Here is a 16,917-nt window from a genome sequence, read left to right as displayed (position 1 = left end):
CCACTCCCTAGCCCCGCCCCCCGGTGCCCATTGGCCAAGCTGGGTTCTGGAGGCGGGGCGTTTACCCGGCCCCAGCCAGGCCCGGGAACCCCCGGGAGGCGGCGGCGGCGGCGGCGGCGTCGTCGTCGTCGTCGTCGTCGTCGTAAGAGCCATGGCCGCTGACGCGCAGTCTTCGGGGGTCCGCGCTGGCGGCGGCCGGGGCGCGGGGGGGTCCCGGACGAGCTCCTGGGCGCTGTGGCCACCGCTCCCGCCTCTCTCTTTTCTCTTTTTGTTGTTGCTGGCGGCTCCCAGCGCTTGGGCCGCGGGATACCAGGTGAGCGCGGCCAGCGAGCGGAAATGTACAAGAGCCAGAGTGACGCCTCCAGTAGGGTCCGGAGGTGTGGGTGGGTCTGTTTTGTGGGCGCCTAGTGAATGGTTGCTAATATGACAGTGTGGTCTGCGTGCATGCTTTGTGTCATTGAGAAGTCTGGCTGTGCGTGTCTGAGAATGGGGCTGTCTGGGTCTGCTTCCCTTGCTTTTGGACTTTGCATGCATTTACCTGTGTGGCTGGACGTGAGCGGCTGTATGTGGGGCGAGGACTGGTGGAGAGCTGGGAGTCAGCTGCCTGAAGTTCTAGCTTGGCTCCTCCACTTCCTGGCTGTGTGATCTTGGCCAAGTCACTTCACCTCTCTGATCCTCAGTGTTCTCATCTGAAAACTGGAGCTAATACCTCCCCCACCCCGCAGGCTGACTGCTTGGTATTTGCAAATGCTTAATAAACATTAGCTACTACTATTATTTCCCCAGGGTGTGAATGAGAGGTTCTCTGAGAAGTTGTGTCAGGTGGGAGTTGCATCTGTGACACAACTATGTGTGTCCTCCCTGAGAGGGCCTGGCCCCACCTGAGTCACTTGCCTCTGAATCAAGGCTCACCTTATGTCCTCTCCAACGCCCCACTGCAGCCTGCCTCTTAACCTTGGGGTTACTGACAGGGTATGTGTGTTTGTGTTTGGGGTCCCTGTGCAGACATGCCCCAAGGTGGAGCCGGACATGCTGAATGTGCACCTGGTGGCCCACACACATGATGACGTGGGCTGGCTCAAGACAGTGGACCAGTACTTCTACGGCAGTGAGTAGAGGGTGGGGACTGACCCCTAGGACTCCCATGGCCCCTCGGAGCCCCTCGAATTCTTTTTCAGCCCTGGACATTAGGGTGGGGGCAATGCCCAGCTTGGGCTCCTGTGTCTAGGAATATGCCCCTTGGCTTGCTGGTCCCTGACTGCCTGACCCCTATTCCCACAGTCCAGAATGATGTCCAGCACGCGGGCGTGCAGTACATCCTAGACTCGGTCATCTCTTCCCTGCTGGCGGAGCCCACCCGCCGCTTCATCTATGTGGAAATTGCTTTCTTCTCCCGTTGGTGGCGACAGCAGACAAATGCAACACAGGAAATCGTGCGGGACCTGGTGCGCCAGGGTGAGCCTGCCCTAAGGAAGTGAAAAGAGGAAACCAGCCCAGCTTCTGTTTCTACTACTCTGGCTTCTGAGATTTTTATCATACCAAGTGCTGCCTGTATGTGGCTGCACCTGCCTGGAATTTCTCTGTATTTGGAGAACTCCTGTGTGTCCTGTAAGGCCCCACCTCCAGTGAGTCCTCTGGAAAGCCTGCCATGCCAGGAGGCTTTCTGTTCAGTATCTCTCTACACTGGCCTGGGGGTGACCCCTCTTCGCCTCTCAGGCCTGGGCATGCAGGCAGGTCTTCTCGTCCCTGGCATCACCAACCCCGGCCCCACTCCTGTCCCTGACAGCTGACTTGGACTTTGCCCCTCCCGGCACAGGACGCCTAGAGTTTGCCAATGGTGGCTGGGTGATGAACGATGAGGCGGCCACCCACTACGGAGCCATCATCGACCAGATGACACTCGGGCTGCGCTTCCTGGAGGACACGTTTGGCAGCGACGGGCGCCCCCGTGTGGCCTGGCACATCGACCCCTTCGGCCATTCTAGGGAGCAGGCCTCGCTGTTCGCGCAGGTCTTTTCCTGGCCTCTTGGGCCAGACCCTTCATTCCCTCTGACTCCTCCCCCGGTCACTCAAGCCCCTCCCTTCCCTGAAAGTTCACTTGGACCAGGCCCTGCCCTTGGCCCTCTGGCCCCTTGAGACCCTGCCTCTTGGGTGGCCTGTGAATCCCATTCCTTTTCTGCTCTGGCCTTGACCCTGCTCTGCCCCAGCCTAGGCTCACCCCCCCCCCACCCCCCGGACCCTCCTGTCCAGCTGGCTCCTCCCCCACTCCCCGACCCCACCCCGTCTGCTCTGATCCTGGCTCCTCCCCCAGTGGGGTGGCAGGCGATGGCCTGCCGTTTTGCAGCCGGTTTCATTACCTGTGCCATGACCCCGCCTCCCTCCCGTGCTTAGGCTGCGGAAGGTGGAGGTGGGTTCTAGCGTTGGACCAGCTCCCTCCCGGCGCTCCCGCAAGACTTCCGACCCTCCCCAAGTTCAAAATGAACTGGAGGGCCTCCCTGGTTTTAGACCTGGTTTTTCTATCCGCGCTTTGAAGGGGTGGCGGCTGGTGAGGAGAGGGCTATAGGCCCTTATTTATCCTGCCCTCTCCGGCTCTCCCATCCCGCTCCTCATCCTGCCCCACCTCCAGATGGGTTTTGATGGCTTCTTCTTCGGACGCCTGGATTATCAAGACAAGAGCGCGCGGAAGGAGAAGATGGAAATGGAGCAGGTGTGGCGGGCCAGCGCCAGCCTGAAGCCCCCCGCCGCGGACCTCTTCACCAGTAAGGGGGTGGGGTGGGGAGAGGGCCGCCCCCACGCTCAGAAGGGCCCTGGGCTTGGTTCTATAGCCAGCTGTCATTGTCTTGAAATTCTTAATAATTTAGGAACAAGGGCCCAGCATTTGCACTTTGCACTGGGCCCCGCAAATTCTGAAGTCCGTCCCCTGTGGGGCCTGGCAGGTCTAGGGGGTGGGGCCACCCCTGAGCCTGGTGCGGCCCACAGGTGTGCTCCCCAACATTTACAACCCACCGGATGGTCTGTGCTGGGACACGCTGTGTGCCGACAGGCCCTTTGTGGAGGACCCACTCAGCCCTGAGTACAACGCCAAGGACCTGGTCCATTACTTCCTGCAGTTGGCCACTGCCCAGGTAACCTGGCACCCAGAACCTGTGCCTCTGGTGTACATGCACGGGGCCCTTCCACCGGCCCAGGCGATCCCTAGCACCTCCTCACCATCCTCGGAGGAAGGTAGTATTCCGTTCACCATCACTATGCCCTCCTCCTGGATTTGTATGTATTCCTGACTAGAAATGCAGACCCCTTCACCACTGCACACCTCCACCATGATCATGAGACAGCATATGGCACAGTGCCTCGGTACCCATGTCTGGGTGGTGAGCCCAAGAGAATTACTCAACAGCTTGTGGCTATTTTTCTGTATGTCCCTCTGCTCCCACGTGACACACTTCCACCCCTGCCCCCCATGCCTCTGTGCACCCACATTCTTGACCACATATATATCGAGACACAGCTGTCCACAGGGGTGGCCCAGGACACCCTGGCCTGAGGACACCCCTCATCCCACCTACAGGGCCAGCACTACCGCACCAACCACACTGTGATGACCATGGGCTCAGACTTCCAATACGAGAATGCCAACATGTGGTTCAAGAACCTTGACAAGCTCATCCAGCTGGTCAATGCCCAGGTGAGTGTGCCTACCCCGTGGGCACCTGTGCTTGTATCCCTGGGCCTTGGGTCACGTACATTATCTATGGGTGCTCTTAGTTTTATATGGCTGCTTTAACAAATTACCACAAACTCAGTGGCTTAAAACAACAGGAATCATGTTATCTTACAGTTCTGTAGGTCACAAGTCTGACATGGGTCTCACTGGGCTAAAATCAAGATGTCAGCAGAGCTGCGTTCCTTCTGAAAGCTCTAGGGAAAAGTCTCCTTGCCTTGTCCAGCTTCTAGAGGCTGCCCACATTCCTTGGCTCATGGCCCCCTCCTCCATCCTCAAAGCCAGCAACATAGCAGCTCTCTGACCCTGTCTCTGGTGCTACATCTCTTTTTCTCACTCTCACTTCTTTCTCCTCCCTCTTCAACTTTTAGAGACCCTTGTGATTACATTGGGCCCACTAGATAATCCAGGATAATCTCTCTAGTTTAAGGTCAGCTGATTAACAGCCTTAATTCTGCAGTCTTAATTTCCTTTTGCCATGTAACCTAACACAGTCCCAGGTTGTGGGGATTAGGACATGGACATCTTTTGGTGGCCATTATTCTGTCTACCGTGGATGTATTGATGTGGCCTCTGTAAATGGTCTGTGGCTGTGTGGGCAGGCATTCACTCTCCCATCAGCACAGAACCTCGTCTCCCCTCCCCCATCATTTCATCCCCAGAGTTGTCTACTGGCACAGTCTTTTTTATTTTTTAAAAAAATTTATTTATTTCTTTATTTTTGGCTATGTTGGGTCTTTGTTGCTGTGCACGGGCTTTCTCTAGTTGCGGCGAGAGGGGGCTACTCCTTGTTGTGGTGCGCGGGCTTCTCATTGTCGTGGCTTCTCTTGTTGCGGAGCACGGGCTCTAGGTGCGCAGGCTTCAGTAGTTGTGGCACATGGGCTCAGTAATTGTGGCTTGCAGGCTCTAGAGCTCAGGCTCAGTAGTTGTGGCGCACGGGCTTAGCTACTCCGTGGCATGTGGGATCTTCCCGGACCAGGGATCGAACCTGTGTCCCCTGCATTGGCAGGCAGATTCTTAACCACTGTGCCACCAGGGAAGCCCTGGCACAGTCTTTAATGTCCTCACCTTCCACGCGCTCCCTGCACCACTGTTTCACCAGAAACAGCTCTCAGTAACGTCACCAAGGGCCTTCCAGAAGACATTTCCCACTCCTCCCCAAGCCCCTGGTCCCTGAGGAGGCTTCAACACCTTGACTACTTCCTCCTGCAAATACCCTGTTCCTGGGCTGCCAGAAGATCACACTCTTTTGGTTTTTCTCCTGCCTGCTCCTTCACACACTCCATCTTACTGGAAATGGAGTTCCTTGGTTCAAATCCGGGTTTTGCCACTTACTGGCTCTGTGACCTTGAGGAATGTTCTTAAGCAGTCAGTGCCTCAATTTTCTTATCTAGGAAATGGGCATAATGGTGGTTCCCAGCTGACAGGGCTATTGATGAAAGTTTAATGAGTTCATTTGCATAGACCGGTAGACCAGTGCCAGGTAAATAATAAGTATTATGGTTGTTTATTATTATTATTTGGGGCTGAAAATCTTCTGCTGCTTAAGATACCAGTTGCAACGTCTTCTTCTCCAGGAAGCCTTCACCAGGCCCCAGCCGAGCTCTTGCTTTTTCCTCTGTGCTCACAGGAGTCCCCACAAATACCTGTGATGATACATCTAGGCTGAATGTAACCAACTGACTGTCTGTTCAGTTTCTTTCCTCTGCACTTGGCTGTGAATACTATGAGAGCAGGGCTAGTCTCTGGTTGTAAATTGTGTCCACAATCCTGAGCATGCTGCAGAATCAAGTGATTGTTTGCTCAGTGAACACAGTGTGTGTGTATGTAAATCTGTACATGAGTGTGTGTTCAGGGGTGTAGATGTGTGTTTGCACATAAAGGCATGTAGTCCTATGCATTTCTCTTCATTCACTCAAGTTTGTTTTGTTTATTTTTTAAATTAAAGTATAGTTGATTTACAATATTGTATTGTATTACGAATATTGTATTAGTTTCAGGTGTACAGCAAAGTGATTCAGTTATATATATTTTTTCAGGTTATTTTCTATTATAGGTTATTATAAGATGTCGAATATAATTCCCTGTGTTATACAGTAAATCCTTGTTGCTTATCTACTTTATGTATAGTAGATTATATCTGTCAATCCTATACTCCTAATTTATCCCTCCCCCCCTCCCTTTCCCCTTAGGTAACCATAAGTTTGTTTTCTATGTCCGTGAGTCTGTTTCTGTTTTGTATATAGATTCATTTGTATTATTTTTTAGATTCCACATATAAATGATATCATATAGTATCTGTCTTTCTCTGACTTCACTAAGTATAATATTCTCTAGGTCATTCAAGTGTTTATTGAGCACCTACTGTGTACGAGGCACTGGGGACACAACTCGAGCAGAACAAACATCCTTTAACTCACGGAGGTCACCTTCTTGTTCCTCCACCTCCCTCAGTTGAAAGTGAGCCTCCATTCATTGTAACAGTTGTGTCATCTGGCAATAACCTTACAGTGCTGAGGAATTATTATTCCTGTCCTATAATGTCATATTTAGTTTTTCCATGAAAGTTTTAAATAATAAAATTCGAATTATTTAAAGTTTAGTAAAATCTCAGGTTTATTCTTGCATCCCTGAAATTCTTTCCAGGCTGGTAATATTTAGCTTTGGCCAACATTCATTTTCACACTTGGCCATTGGTTTGCACTCAGACTGTGTATTAAGAGAATCTGAACCGACTGGATGCATGAATGTGTGCACGTGTGTGTGTGAGTAGGTATGTGCACACTTGTGGGCTCCCCCCTCCCCGGGCTCCTGAGGGCTCACACACTGACACCTCCCCGCAGCAACAGGCCAACGGGAGCCGCGTCAATGTTCTCTACTCCACTCCAGCCTGTTATCTCTGGCAGCTGAACAAGGCCAACCTCACCTGGTATTTGGGGGGACTGGGGAGCCTGGGGATGGGTGGCATGCCCTGTGGGTCATGACCCTGCCCTCAATGCCGCTGCCGTTGCAGGTCGCTGAAAGAGGATGACTTCTTCCCCTACGCCGACGGCCCCCACATGTTCTGGACCGGTTACTTTTCCAGCCGGCCTGCCCTCAAACGCTATGAGCGCCTCAGCTACAACTTCCTGCAGGTAGGTGGGTGCCAGGCTCAAGGGGGTGGCTCAGGGGTCCTGACAGGCCTGGTGCCCCAACATACCCCCTGCTCTACAGGTGTGCAACCAGCTGGAGGCGCTGGCGGGTCCGGCAGCCAACGTGGGACCCTATGGTTCCGGAGACAGTGCACCCCTCAGTAGGTGTCCAGCGGGTGAGGGGACGGGGGCGAGGCTGAAGCTGGACTCCAGACCTCCACTGCCCCCTCGAGTCTATTCTTAAAGCTCCTAAGAACCCAGCCTGCCAGCACATGACTTTTCACGTCTCCTTGGGGTCGGGGGCCTAGAGCCCTGCGGAGACCTCACCTGGCTCACCGTCTGCCTGCAGATGAGGCGATGGCCGTGCTCCAGCACCACGATGCGGTCAGCGGCACCTCCCGCCAGCACGTGGCCAATGACTACGCTCGCCAACTTTCAGAAGGCTGGGGGCCCTGCGAGGTGCGAGGGCGGAGCCTGGGAGAGGCGGAGACAGGAAGGGGCAGGCCCTGGAGCAGAAGGGGCGGGGCCATTACGGGGCGTGGTCGAAAACAGCGGAATGGTGTCTGGAAGGGTTCGTGGGGCGGGGCTTGTGGAAGGAGGGGCGGGTCCTGGGATGGGAGGGGCGGAGAAGGCAGGGGCGAGACTGGGGGCGGGGCGGCGAGGAGGAGACGCGCATGGGGGCCAGAGCATACCTTTCACTTTACGCGCCTCCCCAGGTTCTCCTGAGCAATGCGCTGGCGAGTCTCAGTGGCTCCAAGGAGGACTTCATGTTCTGTCGCAAGCTCAACATCAGCATTTGTCCGCTCACCCAGACCTCGGAGAGCGTGAGCCGGCCTGGACGGGGAGGGGCGGGGCCGGGGGACCGATTCCGTGGGTGGTGGGTGGGACGAGAGCCAGCGAAACCGCCTGGCGGCGCCGTTGGGCTGATGGGCTCTGGAGGCCTCAGCGGGTTGCTGATCACTCTGGGGCGAGGTCACTGGGGGCTCAGTGAAGCTGCGACAGGATGGAGACCAGTGCACCACTTGGGGGTTTGAATCACCCAGGGACATCACCCAGGGAAGTTGCTGCACATGGTGGGTGGGTTTGCAGAAGGCGTATTGTGACCCATGCCTGCTCTGACCCTCCCACCCCAGTTCCAGGTGACCATTTATAACCCCTTGGGGCGGAAAGTGGATTGGATGGTGCGGCTGCCTGTCAGCAAACACGTTTTCCTCGTGAGGGACCCCAGTGGCACAGTTGTGCCCAGCGATGTAAGACCACTCGACAAATATTTTTCCCTGAATACCACAACCCATGAATACCTAACCCCTTGGAAACCTCCCGCCATGGGCATTTCTCCCTTCGCCCCATGGACACTTCCCCCAGATTTATTTCCCTCCATGGATCTCTCCTTCCATGGACACCTCCCTCTCTTGGATACCTCTCCCTCCATGAATACCTTCTGCCCATTACTGTCTCTTCCTCTGAATATCTTCCCCCTCAACCCCTTAATATCACACCCCCTTGGGAACATTACCCCCTCTCATGTGTATCTCCCCCCCCCCTTTTTTAAATTTTTTTTATTATTTATTTATTTTTTTTTTTTCCCCGATACGCGGGCCTCTCACTGTTGTAGCCTCTCCCATTGCGGGGCACAGGCTCCAGACGCGCAGGCTCAGCGGCCATGGCTCGCGGGCCCAGCCGCTCCGTGGTATGTGGGATCTTCCCCGACCGGGGCACGAACCCGCGTCCCCTACATCGGCAGGCGGACTCTCAACCACTGTGCCACCAGGGAAGCCCTCCCCCACCCCTTTTTTAAAATGTATTTTATTTATTTATTTTTGGCTGCGTTGGGTCTTTTTTGCTGCACATGGGCTTTCTCCAGTTGCGGCGAGCAGGGGCTATTCTTTGTTGTGGTGCGGGGGCTTCTCATTGCGGTGGTTTCTCTTGTTGCGGAGCACAGGCTCTAGGCGCATGGGCTTCAGTAGTTGCGGCATGCGGGCTCAGTAGTTGTGGTGCACGGGTTTAGTTGCTCCGCGGCATGTGGGATCTTCCTGGACCAGGGCTTGAACCCGTGTCCCCTGCACTGGCAGGCGGATTCTTAACCACTGCGCCACCAGGGAAGACCTCTTACCCTTTTAAATATCTCCCCGTGAAAATATTTCCTGTTTATGAATATTCCCCTCATCCTGGAAGGCCTCTTCCCACTAACCTCTTCGTCCGCCAAGAATCTGTCTTTCTCTCCCTCCCCTGTGTCGAGGATCTCTTCCTGAATTTACTCCCTTACTTCTCCCACCTCCCACAGTAGCTCCACCCTCCTAGTGGATTTTTCCCACCTTATGAATCTTTGCAATCTTTTTTTTTTTGGCCATGCAGCTTGCAGGATCTTCGTTCCCCAATCAGAGATTGAACCCATGTGCTCCCTGCAGTGGAAGCACTGAGTCCTAACCACTAGACTGCCAGGGAATTCCCTCTTTGCAATCTTTAACTCAGCATTTCTTACACTCGCATCGCCTCTGGGCAACTCCTAAATTTCTTCTCCCTATCCTGGAGCTCTTTCCCCTCCTCAAGTTTGACCCCCCACCCCCACCCCGTATGTGTGGTGTGGCTTTATATGTGTACTCACAGCTTCCTGACTTGGTTTCCTTCCTCCCTTACCCAAGGTGGTGATGATTCCCAGCTCAGACAGTCAGGAGCTGCTTTTCTCAGCCTCAGTGCCTGCTTTGGGCTTCAGCATCTACTCAGTAACCCAGGTGCCTGGTCAAAGCCCCCAGGCCCACATCCACCATCCCAGATCCCAGAAGCCCTGGTCTCGTGTCTTGGTCATCCAGAATGAGGTGAGACCCTATTCATATCCCCTTTCATTCCTGGGTGACAAATTTGAGATGTGGCAGTAAGCCACATGGACCCTCGGTCAGTGGGTCTTAGGTTCATGGTCTAGCATCATCAGTGCCCCATTGTGTGTCCTCAAGTGAGTGACCGTCTTCCTTTGAGCCTCAGTGTCCTCTCCTGGCGCTGTTATGAGGACCCAATGTAATCATGGGTGACACTTGACAGAAATGTCAGAGCTGATGGAGGTAGGGTTTTGCAAATTAAGTGAGGCATGTCAGAGACTTGGGGGAGGGAGCCGTGTGGCCATTTGGGGGAAGAGGGATCCAGTCAGGTAGGGAGCAGCAGACACAAAAGCCCTCAAGTAGGCGGGTGTTGGGTGTTCAAAGAACACTCAGTGTGGCTGAAACAGGGTGTTGGGGTGGAGGTGATAGGTCAGATCATGTGAGCCTTAAGGGAAGGCTGAGGGGAGGACTCTGGCTTTTACTGTGAAGGAACTACAGGAGAAACAGGGTTGCATTAAGACTCTTGTGGGTCCTAGCACTTTGGCCTTTGTGGGTCCCTCCTTCCATAAAAATATGTTAAAAACTATATTTCATGATAGTATGGATATTAACATGAATATTAACCATGCAGACTTCAATATAATATATTCATTATTATTTCATTCAGGTTTTCTTCTGAACCTAAAAGAAATTGAGATTTATACCTTTCCATGGGCCCTAAAAATCTTGTGGGTCCTGGCACTGTGGTTCCTCTGTCAGTTGCATAAGCAGCCTGGGTCCCGAGCTGATGGGCTGTGATCTCACTTCTGGTGTTACAGGCACCTTTTGGCGGTTATGGGGGGAAAAGACTGGGTAGCGAGCATGGAAGGTGGGAGATCAGGAAGGGGTTGGCTGCAGTCCAGCAATGCCATTGAGGTGGTGAGAAGTGGTCAGATTGAGGGTAAGGTAGAAAGTGGAGCTGTTCAGATTTGCTAAAAGAGTCAGAGGTGAGGAGTGAGAGAGAGGAGGGAAGGGTGGGTGACTCCAGGGTTTTCTCCTGAGCCCCAGGAAGGATGAAGCTGCCGTTGGCTGAAGCGGTGGTCATTAATGTCTGTCCACCCTTTTCTCCCCAGTACATCCGGGCTAGGTTTGACCCGGACTCAGGGCTCTTGATGGAGTTGGAGAACCTGGACCAGAACCTCCGGCTGCCTGTTCGCCAAGCCTTCTACTGGTGAGCGAGGACCACCAGGTCAGGGAACAGGTGTGAGCAGAGCTGGGGTCCCTTGCCTGACTCTCACCTGCCCTGGCCCCAGGTACAACGCCAGTACAGGCAACAGTCTAAGCTCCCAGGTCTCAGGTGCCTACATCTTCAGACCCAACCGACAGGAACCACTGCTTGTGAGCCACTGGGCTCAAACCCACCTTGTGAAGGTAAGGGGTTAAGACTGATGAGTGGGCACTTGGGGATGGGGCATGTGGGGGGTGTGTGTGTGGAGGGTGGTGTGCCATGTGTACAGTGGGGGGAGGATTTACATCTCCAACAAATAAGAAGGCTAACACCTTATTCCGAGGGGAATACTTGAGGATCCTCCCACAGGGTTGATATTCATGGCTGGTTGTGTGACAGTCACACCACGGAAGCACGTAGAAAGGCATTCACATCTGTTGTGAATGTCAAGATTATACTTAGATTTTGAAATTGGGGGTGGGATGTTCCCATTTGGCCAACAGATAGGGAGAGCCAGGTGTAACTGCTTTCAGATTTCACCAAGGATCTGTGGTAGGAGGGGATTTTATCTGGGGTGGACATTTAAAGATTCACACTTGGATAGGGCTTCAGTGATTCTAACTTAGGGTGGATATTTGAGGGTGTATCTGGCTGGGAACAGGGGCTCAGGCTTGTGGGGTTTCCTGGGGCCTCTCGTTGACGTTTCCTCTTAGGGTGGGAATGGGGCAGGTAACGGAAAGCCTCACATTTGACATGATTCTCCTTGAGGCGAACACCTGCATACCTGGGTCACTGTATTAGGATATAGTTTTGCTTCCTGTAACAGAGTTACCCAAATTAACCATGCCTAAAACAAGATGGAAGTTTCTTTCCATCTAACGGAAAGTCCGGGCAGGTGGGATGGTTCAGTAGTCATCTTCTATCTTTTTAAATTTTTTAATTTTTTAAAATTTTTGGCTGCGTTGGGTCTTCATTGCTGCGTGTGGGCTTTTTCTCTAGTTGCGGAGAGGGGGGGCTACTCTTCATTACGGCGTGCAGGCTTCTCACTGCGGCGGCTTCTCTTGTTGTGGAGCATGGACTCTAGGTGCGCAGGCTTCAGTAGTTGTGGCACTCGGGCTCAGTAGTTGTGGCTTGTGGGCTCTAGAACACAGGCTCAGTAGTTGTGGCACACGGGCTTAGTTGCTCTGTGGCATGTGGGATCTTCCTGAACCAGGGCTCGAACCCAGGTCCCCTGAATTGGCAGGCAGATTCTTAACCACTGCGCCACCAGGGGAGCCCTAGTCTTCTAGATTTATTGCTCTACCCTCCTTAGCATTCAGCTTCCACCTCATGGCCCAAGATGGCTGCTCAAGCTCCAGCCATCACATTTGCATTTGAGCCAGTGGAAGAGGGAAAGGGGCAAGGAACATTGTTCACACCACTTTGACTGGGCCAAACATGGTCACACAGCTACTCAGAACCTCAGGGAAGATGAAACAGTACAGTCTATTCCCCGTAGCCATGTGCTAAGCTAGAATCCTGTTCTAAGGAGGGGAGATAGGTGGGCAGCAAGCATGTATGCCAAACTCAAAAAATTACATGGCTATAATTGATGTACAAAGTGTGGGCATCACACCTAGGCAGGTGGGGGAGGTGGGTGGGGCTCCCACGCTATTAGTGGGGTTGACCCTGATGTAGGCCTTTATGAGCTTCACAGCAGGGGCGGACATTTGCAGGGCTTACCTCTGCTCAGCTGCATGCTTACACCTGCCCTTCACCCCCATGTGCCTGCAGACAGCCTTGGTGCAGGAAGTGCACCAGAACTTCTCAGCCTGGTGTTCCCAGGTGGTTCGTCTGTACCCGGGACAGCGGCACCTGGAGCTGGAGTGGACGGTGGGGCCAATACCTGTGGGGTGAGTGGTGGAGGCTGGGAGTGGGGGCTGAGTGAAGGGCAGAGTGGAGTTAAAGTGAGGCTCACCACCTTGCCATCCCATTGGGTATAGTGATGGCTGGGGGAAGGAGGTCATCAGTCGCTTTGACACTGTGCTGGAGACAGACGGACTCTTCTACACTGACAGCAATGGCCGGGAGATCCTGGAGAGGAGGTGGGGTGACTGGGGGCACTGAGGGGTGGTCTGTGGTCTTTCGGGGCCCAGGGCCAGTGGGGGCACCTGCTGATCCTAATGAGTGTGGGAGGGAGAGGGTGAAGGGGGAGTGAGGAGTGGGTGAGCGGGGAAGGGGAGCCAGACCCCGGGCCTGATCAAATCCCACCCCACCCCAGGCGGGATTATCGACTCACCTGGAAGCTGAACCAGACTGAGCCAGTGGCGGGAAACTACTATCCAGTTAACAGTCGCATTTACATCACGGTACCCATCCCCCATCCTGCTCCCCACATCTTCCTGACACCCCTTTACAGAGCAGGGGTTACCTCTCATTCTTAACATCTCCCAACTGTTCTCAGCAGTCTCCACCATCCTTGTGGGGCCTGCCTGGGGGCCAGGGCTGGCCGGCAGTGCAGCCCCTCACTCACCCCTTGCCCCCCAGGATGGGAACGTGCAGCTGACTGTGTTGACTGACCGCTCCCAGGGGGGCAGTAGCCTGAGTGACGGCTCCTTAGAGCTCATGGTGAGTGGTCCGAGCCCCATCTAAGTCAGGGTCCTCCCACCAGTTCCCTCCCTGGCCCCCTGCAGGACCTTGAAGCCAGTTTCTGTTGCTAGGTGCACTCCTCCGTTTGTGGTCACCGCTAAGCGGAGCCCTCCATTCCTATGTGAGACATTTACTCCGTGCTTTTATCCAATCCTTACCCAAGCCTCCCCTCCAGGCCCTGATTTGCCCTATCCACGCCCCCATTAGATCCTTACCTCCCTCTGTCCTAGTCCCTTGTTAGGTCGGATCCCCAGTTCTACTGGGGACCCCCTACCAGACCTTCGACCTCATCCGTTCCACCCCAATCTTCAGTTTTTCTTGAAATTCCCACTTGCTTTTACCCAATTTCTGGCCCAGAAATTGGCTAGAAGGACCCTCACCCTCTCCTGGCCACTCTCCCCGCAGGTGCACAGAAGGCTGCTGAGAGACGATGCACGCGGAGTAGGGGAGCCGTTGCTGGAGGAGGGGTCGGGGCTTTGGGTGCGAGGGCGCCACCTCGTGCTGCTGGACAAGGCCCGGACCGCGGCCGCCGGGCACCGGTTGCAGGCGGAGAAGGAGGTCCTGGCCCCGCAGGTGGTGCTGGCCCGAGGTGGCGGCAACCCCTACCGCCTCGAGGTCGCCCCTCGCACGCAGGTGAGGGGCCGTGGGGCCGGCAGAAAGAGGACCCGAAGGAAGCCTGCGGGGGTGGGGCGGGGTTGAGGGCGGATTTACCTAGGCTTAACTGGGACCCACCTCGCCTGCCCCTACCTGTCCTGGGGAGGACGTATGCTAGTCCAGTCCCCTTAGCTCAGCCCCGTCACCCCGGCAGCCTCGGCCCGGCCCTCTCGTCTATTCACCCCCTCCAGCCGGGTCTCTCCACTCTTCCTCCCCGCCCTAACTCAGTCTCAGACCAAATCCTTTCTGCCCCCAACCTGGCACCGCCCCGTTCCCTCATTGGCTCTGTCCTGAGTGAGCCCCGCCACTCCCCGGTAAGCCCCGCCCCCTCACCGCGCGCGGCCAAGTCCCGCCCCTCCACGCCGGGTCTCCGCCTCCTGACCGCCGCTCAGTTCCGCCTCTCCTGGCTCAGCCCCGCGCCACTCATTCTCGCAGTTTTCGGGGCTGCGCCGAGAGCTGCCGCCTTCCGTGCATCTACTAACATTGGCCCGCTGGGGACCGGAGACGCTGCTGCTGCGCTTAGAGCACCAGTTCGCCGTAGGGGAGGACTCGGGCCGCAACCTGAGCTCTCCGGTGACCTTGGACTTGACGGTGAGGAGGGCAGAGGTGGGAAGAAGACAGGAGAGAGGCGGGAGGGGAAACCCCAGCTTTGTCCCAACACAGCCCGGCCCATCCACTGCCCGCAGGACCTGTTCTCTGCCTTCACCATCACCGACCTACGGGAGACCACGCTGGCGGCCAGCCAGCTCCGGGCCCAAGCCTCCAGGCTCCAGTGGACACCAAACACGGGTGGGGGCCTGCCCGGAGCTGGGAGCCGGGTGGGAGGTGTGGGAATGTTGACCAGGTCCAGGTATAGAGCTCGAGGGCCTGAGTTGATCGGTGTTCGGATCTAGGTTAGGGACTTAAGGGACTGAGGTGGGTCCAGCAAACTAGTGGTAGTTCTTGAGGGTTTGAGAATGGAGTGCAGTCCCAAGAACAACATTTGAGAATCTCCGTCGGTGTCTAGTTCTAGAGGCAGACGTTGGCTTGACGGTCCTTGGGGTGGGACTTGTAGGTGTGAGGATGGTGACCAGGCAGTGGGGAGGGATTTGGGGATCTGGGGGTGGTATCTAGGCCCTGGGAAGCAGTTGAAGGGTCTGCGAGTGAGGCCCTGGGGACGGATTTAAGGTGGTATGTCTGTGTTCAGAAGGGAGCACAGGGGTGGTGTGGGGTGGCATAGGGGTGTTAAGGCAAAGGAAGTCTACGTCCCTCACTCCTTCTCCCCTCCACCTTCCCAGGCCCCACCCCCCGTCCTTCTCCTTCCCGGCTGCTCTCCACCACCATCACGCTACAGCCCATGGAAATCCGCACCTTCTTGGCCTCAGTCCAGTGGGAAGAGGACGGCTAGACCTGGTGGAGGCAAGATTCCCCCAGAGCCTGAGCCCACTCCTCCAGGGGCGGGGCAAACTCTCCCCCTTCTCTTGCTGCTGCTGCTACCACCAAGGAAAGCCATTAAAATGCCATTACCAAGAAAAGACTCAGGTCAAGGTGTAACTGAGTGTGGGTTTTTTTTTTTTTGTATTTTGAAGGCAGTGGAATTTATGACCCAGAAAGGTCAGCAAACCTTAGCTGACCCTTGACCCGAGGCCTTGCAGGAAGACCACTTGCTGGTTTGAATCCTCTCACCAGAGTCTACACGGTTCACACCCCACGTCACCTACCACTCTGTCCTCCACTCCTGCTTCACTCCTCCGTCCACTAGGGCTGTGACACAGCTGTTTTTTTGTTTTGTTTTGTTTTTTGCCCTGTGACTTGTGAGATCTTAGTTCCCAGACCAGGGATTGAACCCGGGCCACGGTAGTGAAAGCGCCGAGTCCTAACCACTGGACTGCCAGGGAAGTCCCTGACACAGCTGTTTTGAGAAGCCACTAAGGGCAGGCTTGTGCTGGCTTGTCCTGGGCCCTGAAAGCCAGACATACCCCAGGGCCTCCCAGACTCTACCTTGGGGCCCTGAAGGTGGGGAATCTGGGAGGTCTTGGGGTGGAGGAAGAGTTAGAGGCAGGTCCCAAAGTGGGGCCGTGGACAGGTGGACTGGAGCTTCTGGCCTCCCAGGAGACAGGTAGAGAGCCTGGCATACCCTGGTTCTTGTGTGTTCTGGAGTCTGTTACAGAGGAAGGAGACCTTGGGATGAAACCTGAGGTTTAGAGTTGAAAGGAAGTGACTTGCCCTCCAGTCGATACAGTATTGTGTGGTTCCCTTGAAGGCGTCTGGAGGCTGGGAGGGCATGTCAAGCCCACCTGTAGGCCGTGTAGAGAACAGTGTTTGGATGCTCAGGCCCCTGATTCTCAGATGTGCCTCCAGAAAATATTTCTCCATCCCCCTTGGTGGGGGAACAGGCATGAGCCTGGGCTGACTTGGAACCCCCGGGCAGAACACAGATGGGGTCTAGGTGGCAGATGTGCCTCTTGAAAAAAGTTTTCTAAGTCTCCCCCTAGAGAGACAGACCAGAGAGGCCCAAGGGGGGCACCCCAGTCTATTTGCCATCCTGCCTGGGGTCCAATCACCCATGCTGTGTGGCTTACAGGATCTTAGTTCTCCTGACCAGGGACTGAACCCGGGGCCACGGCAGTGAAAGTGCTAAGTCCTAACCACTGCACCACCAGGGAACTCCCATCCCCAGACTTTTAAAAATTTCATTCCAGAAGGGGAAGGCAGCAGAGCTGACTAGGATAGTCTGGGGCGTGTGCCCCAGGGCTGCCTGCTGTCCTGCATCGGGTCCTGTCA

At 55.1% G+C, this 16,917-nt stretch overlaps 1 protein-coding gene across 3 annotated transcripts; it reads left to right on the top strand.

The window, feature by feature from the left end:
- The first annotated feature begins 78 nt into the window (after positions 1 to 78).
- Positions 79 to 15,773, top strand: MAN2B1 (mannosidase alpha class 2B member 1). Of its 3 annotated transcripts, none has more exons than XM_060093986.1 (24): positions 79 to 313; positions 1,006 to 1,108; positions 1,282 to 1,455; positions 1,817 to 2,010; positions 2,627 to 2,759; positions 2,980 to 3,125; positions 3,569 to 3,685; positions 6,565 to 6,650; positions 6,735 to 6,855; positions 6,935 to 7,013; positions 7,202 to 7,311; positions 7,569 to 7,676; positions 7,986 to 8,102; positions 9,495 to 9,668; positions 10,778 to 10,875; positions 10,958 to 11,075; positions 12,646 to 12,764; positions 12,855 to 12,956; positions 13,133 to 13,220; positions 13,399 to 13,479; positions 13,906 to 14,133; positions 14,590 to 14,745; positions 14,841 to 14,943; positions 15,432 to 15,670. In XM_060093986.1, the coding sequence occupies exons 1-24, from the start codon at positions 152 to 154 to the stop codon at positions 15,539 to 15,541; spliced, it is 3,027 nt and encodes a 1,008-aa protein (XP_059949969.1). In that variant the 5' UTR covers positions 79 to 151; the 3' UTR covers positions 15,542 to 15,670. The 3 variants fall into 3 exon arrangements, with proteins under 3 accessions (XP_059949969.1, XP_059949968.1, XP_059949967.1); XM_060093985.1 differs by having other exon boundaries at positions 6,935 to 7,028; XM_060093984.1 differs by lacking the exon at positions 14,841 to 14,943 and having other exon boundaries at positions 15,432 to 15,773.
- Positions 15,774 to 16,917: the final 1,144 nt, after the last annotated feature.

The sequence above is a fragment of the Mesoplodon densirostris genome, chromosome 3, assembly GCF_025265405.1.
Source record: "Mesoplodon densirostris isolate mMesDen1 chromosome 3, mMesDen1 primary haplotype, whole genome shotgun sequence".
Taxonomy (NCBI): domain Eukaryota; kingdom Metazoa; phylum Chordata; class Mammalia; order Artiodactyla; family Ziphiidae; genus Mesoplodon; species Mesoplodon densirostris.
The sequence above is the reverse complement of the archived record's forward strand: the minus strand, read 5'-3'. Positions and strand labels throughout refer to the sequence as shown.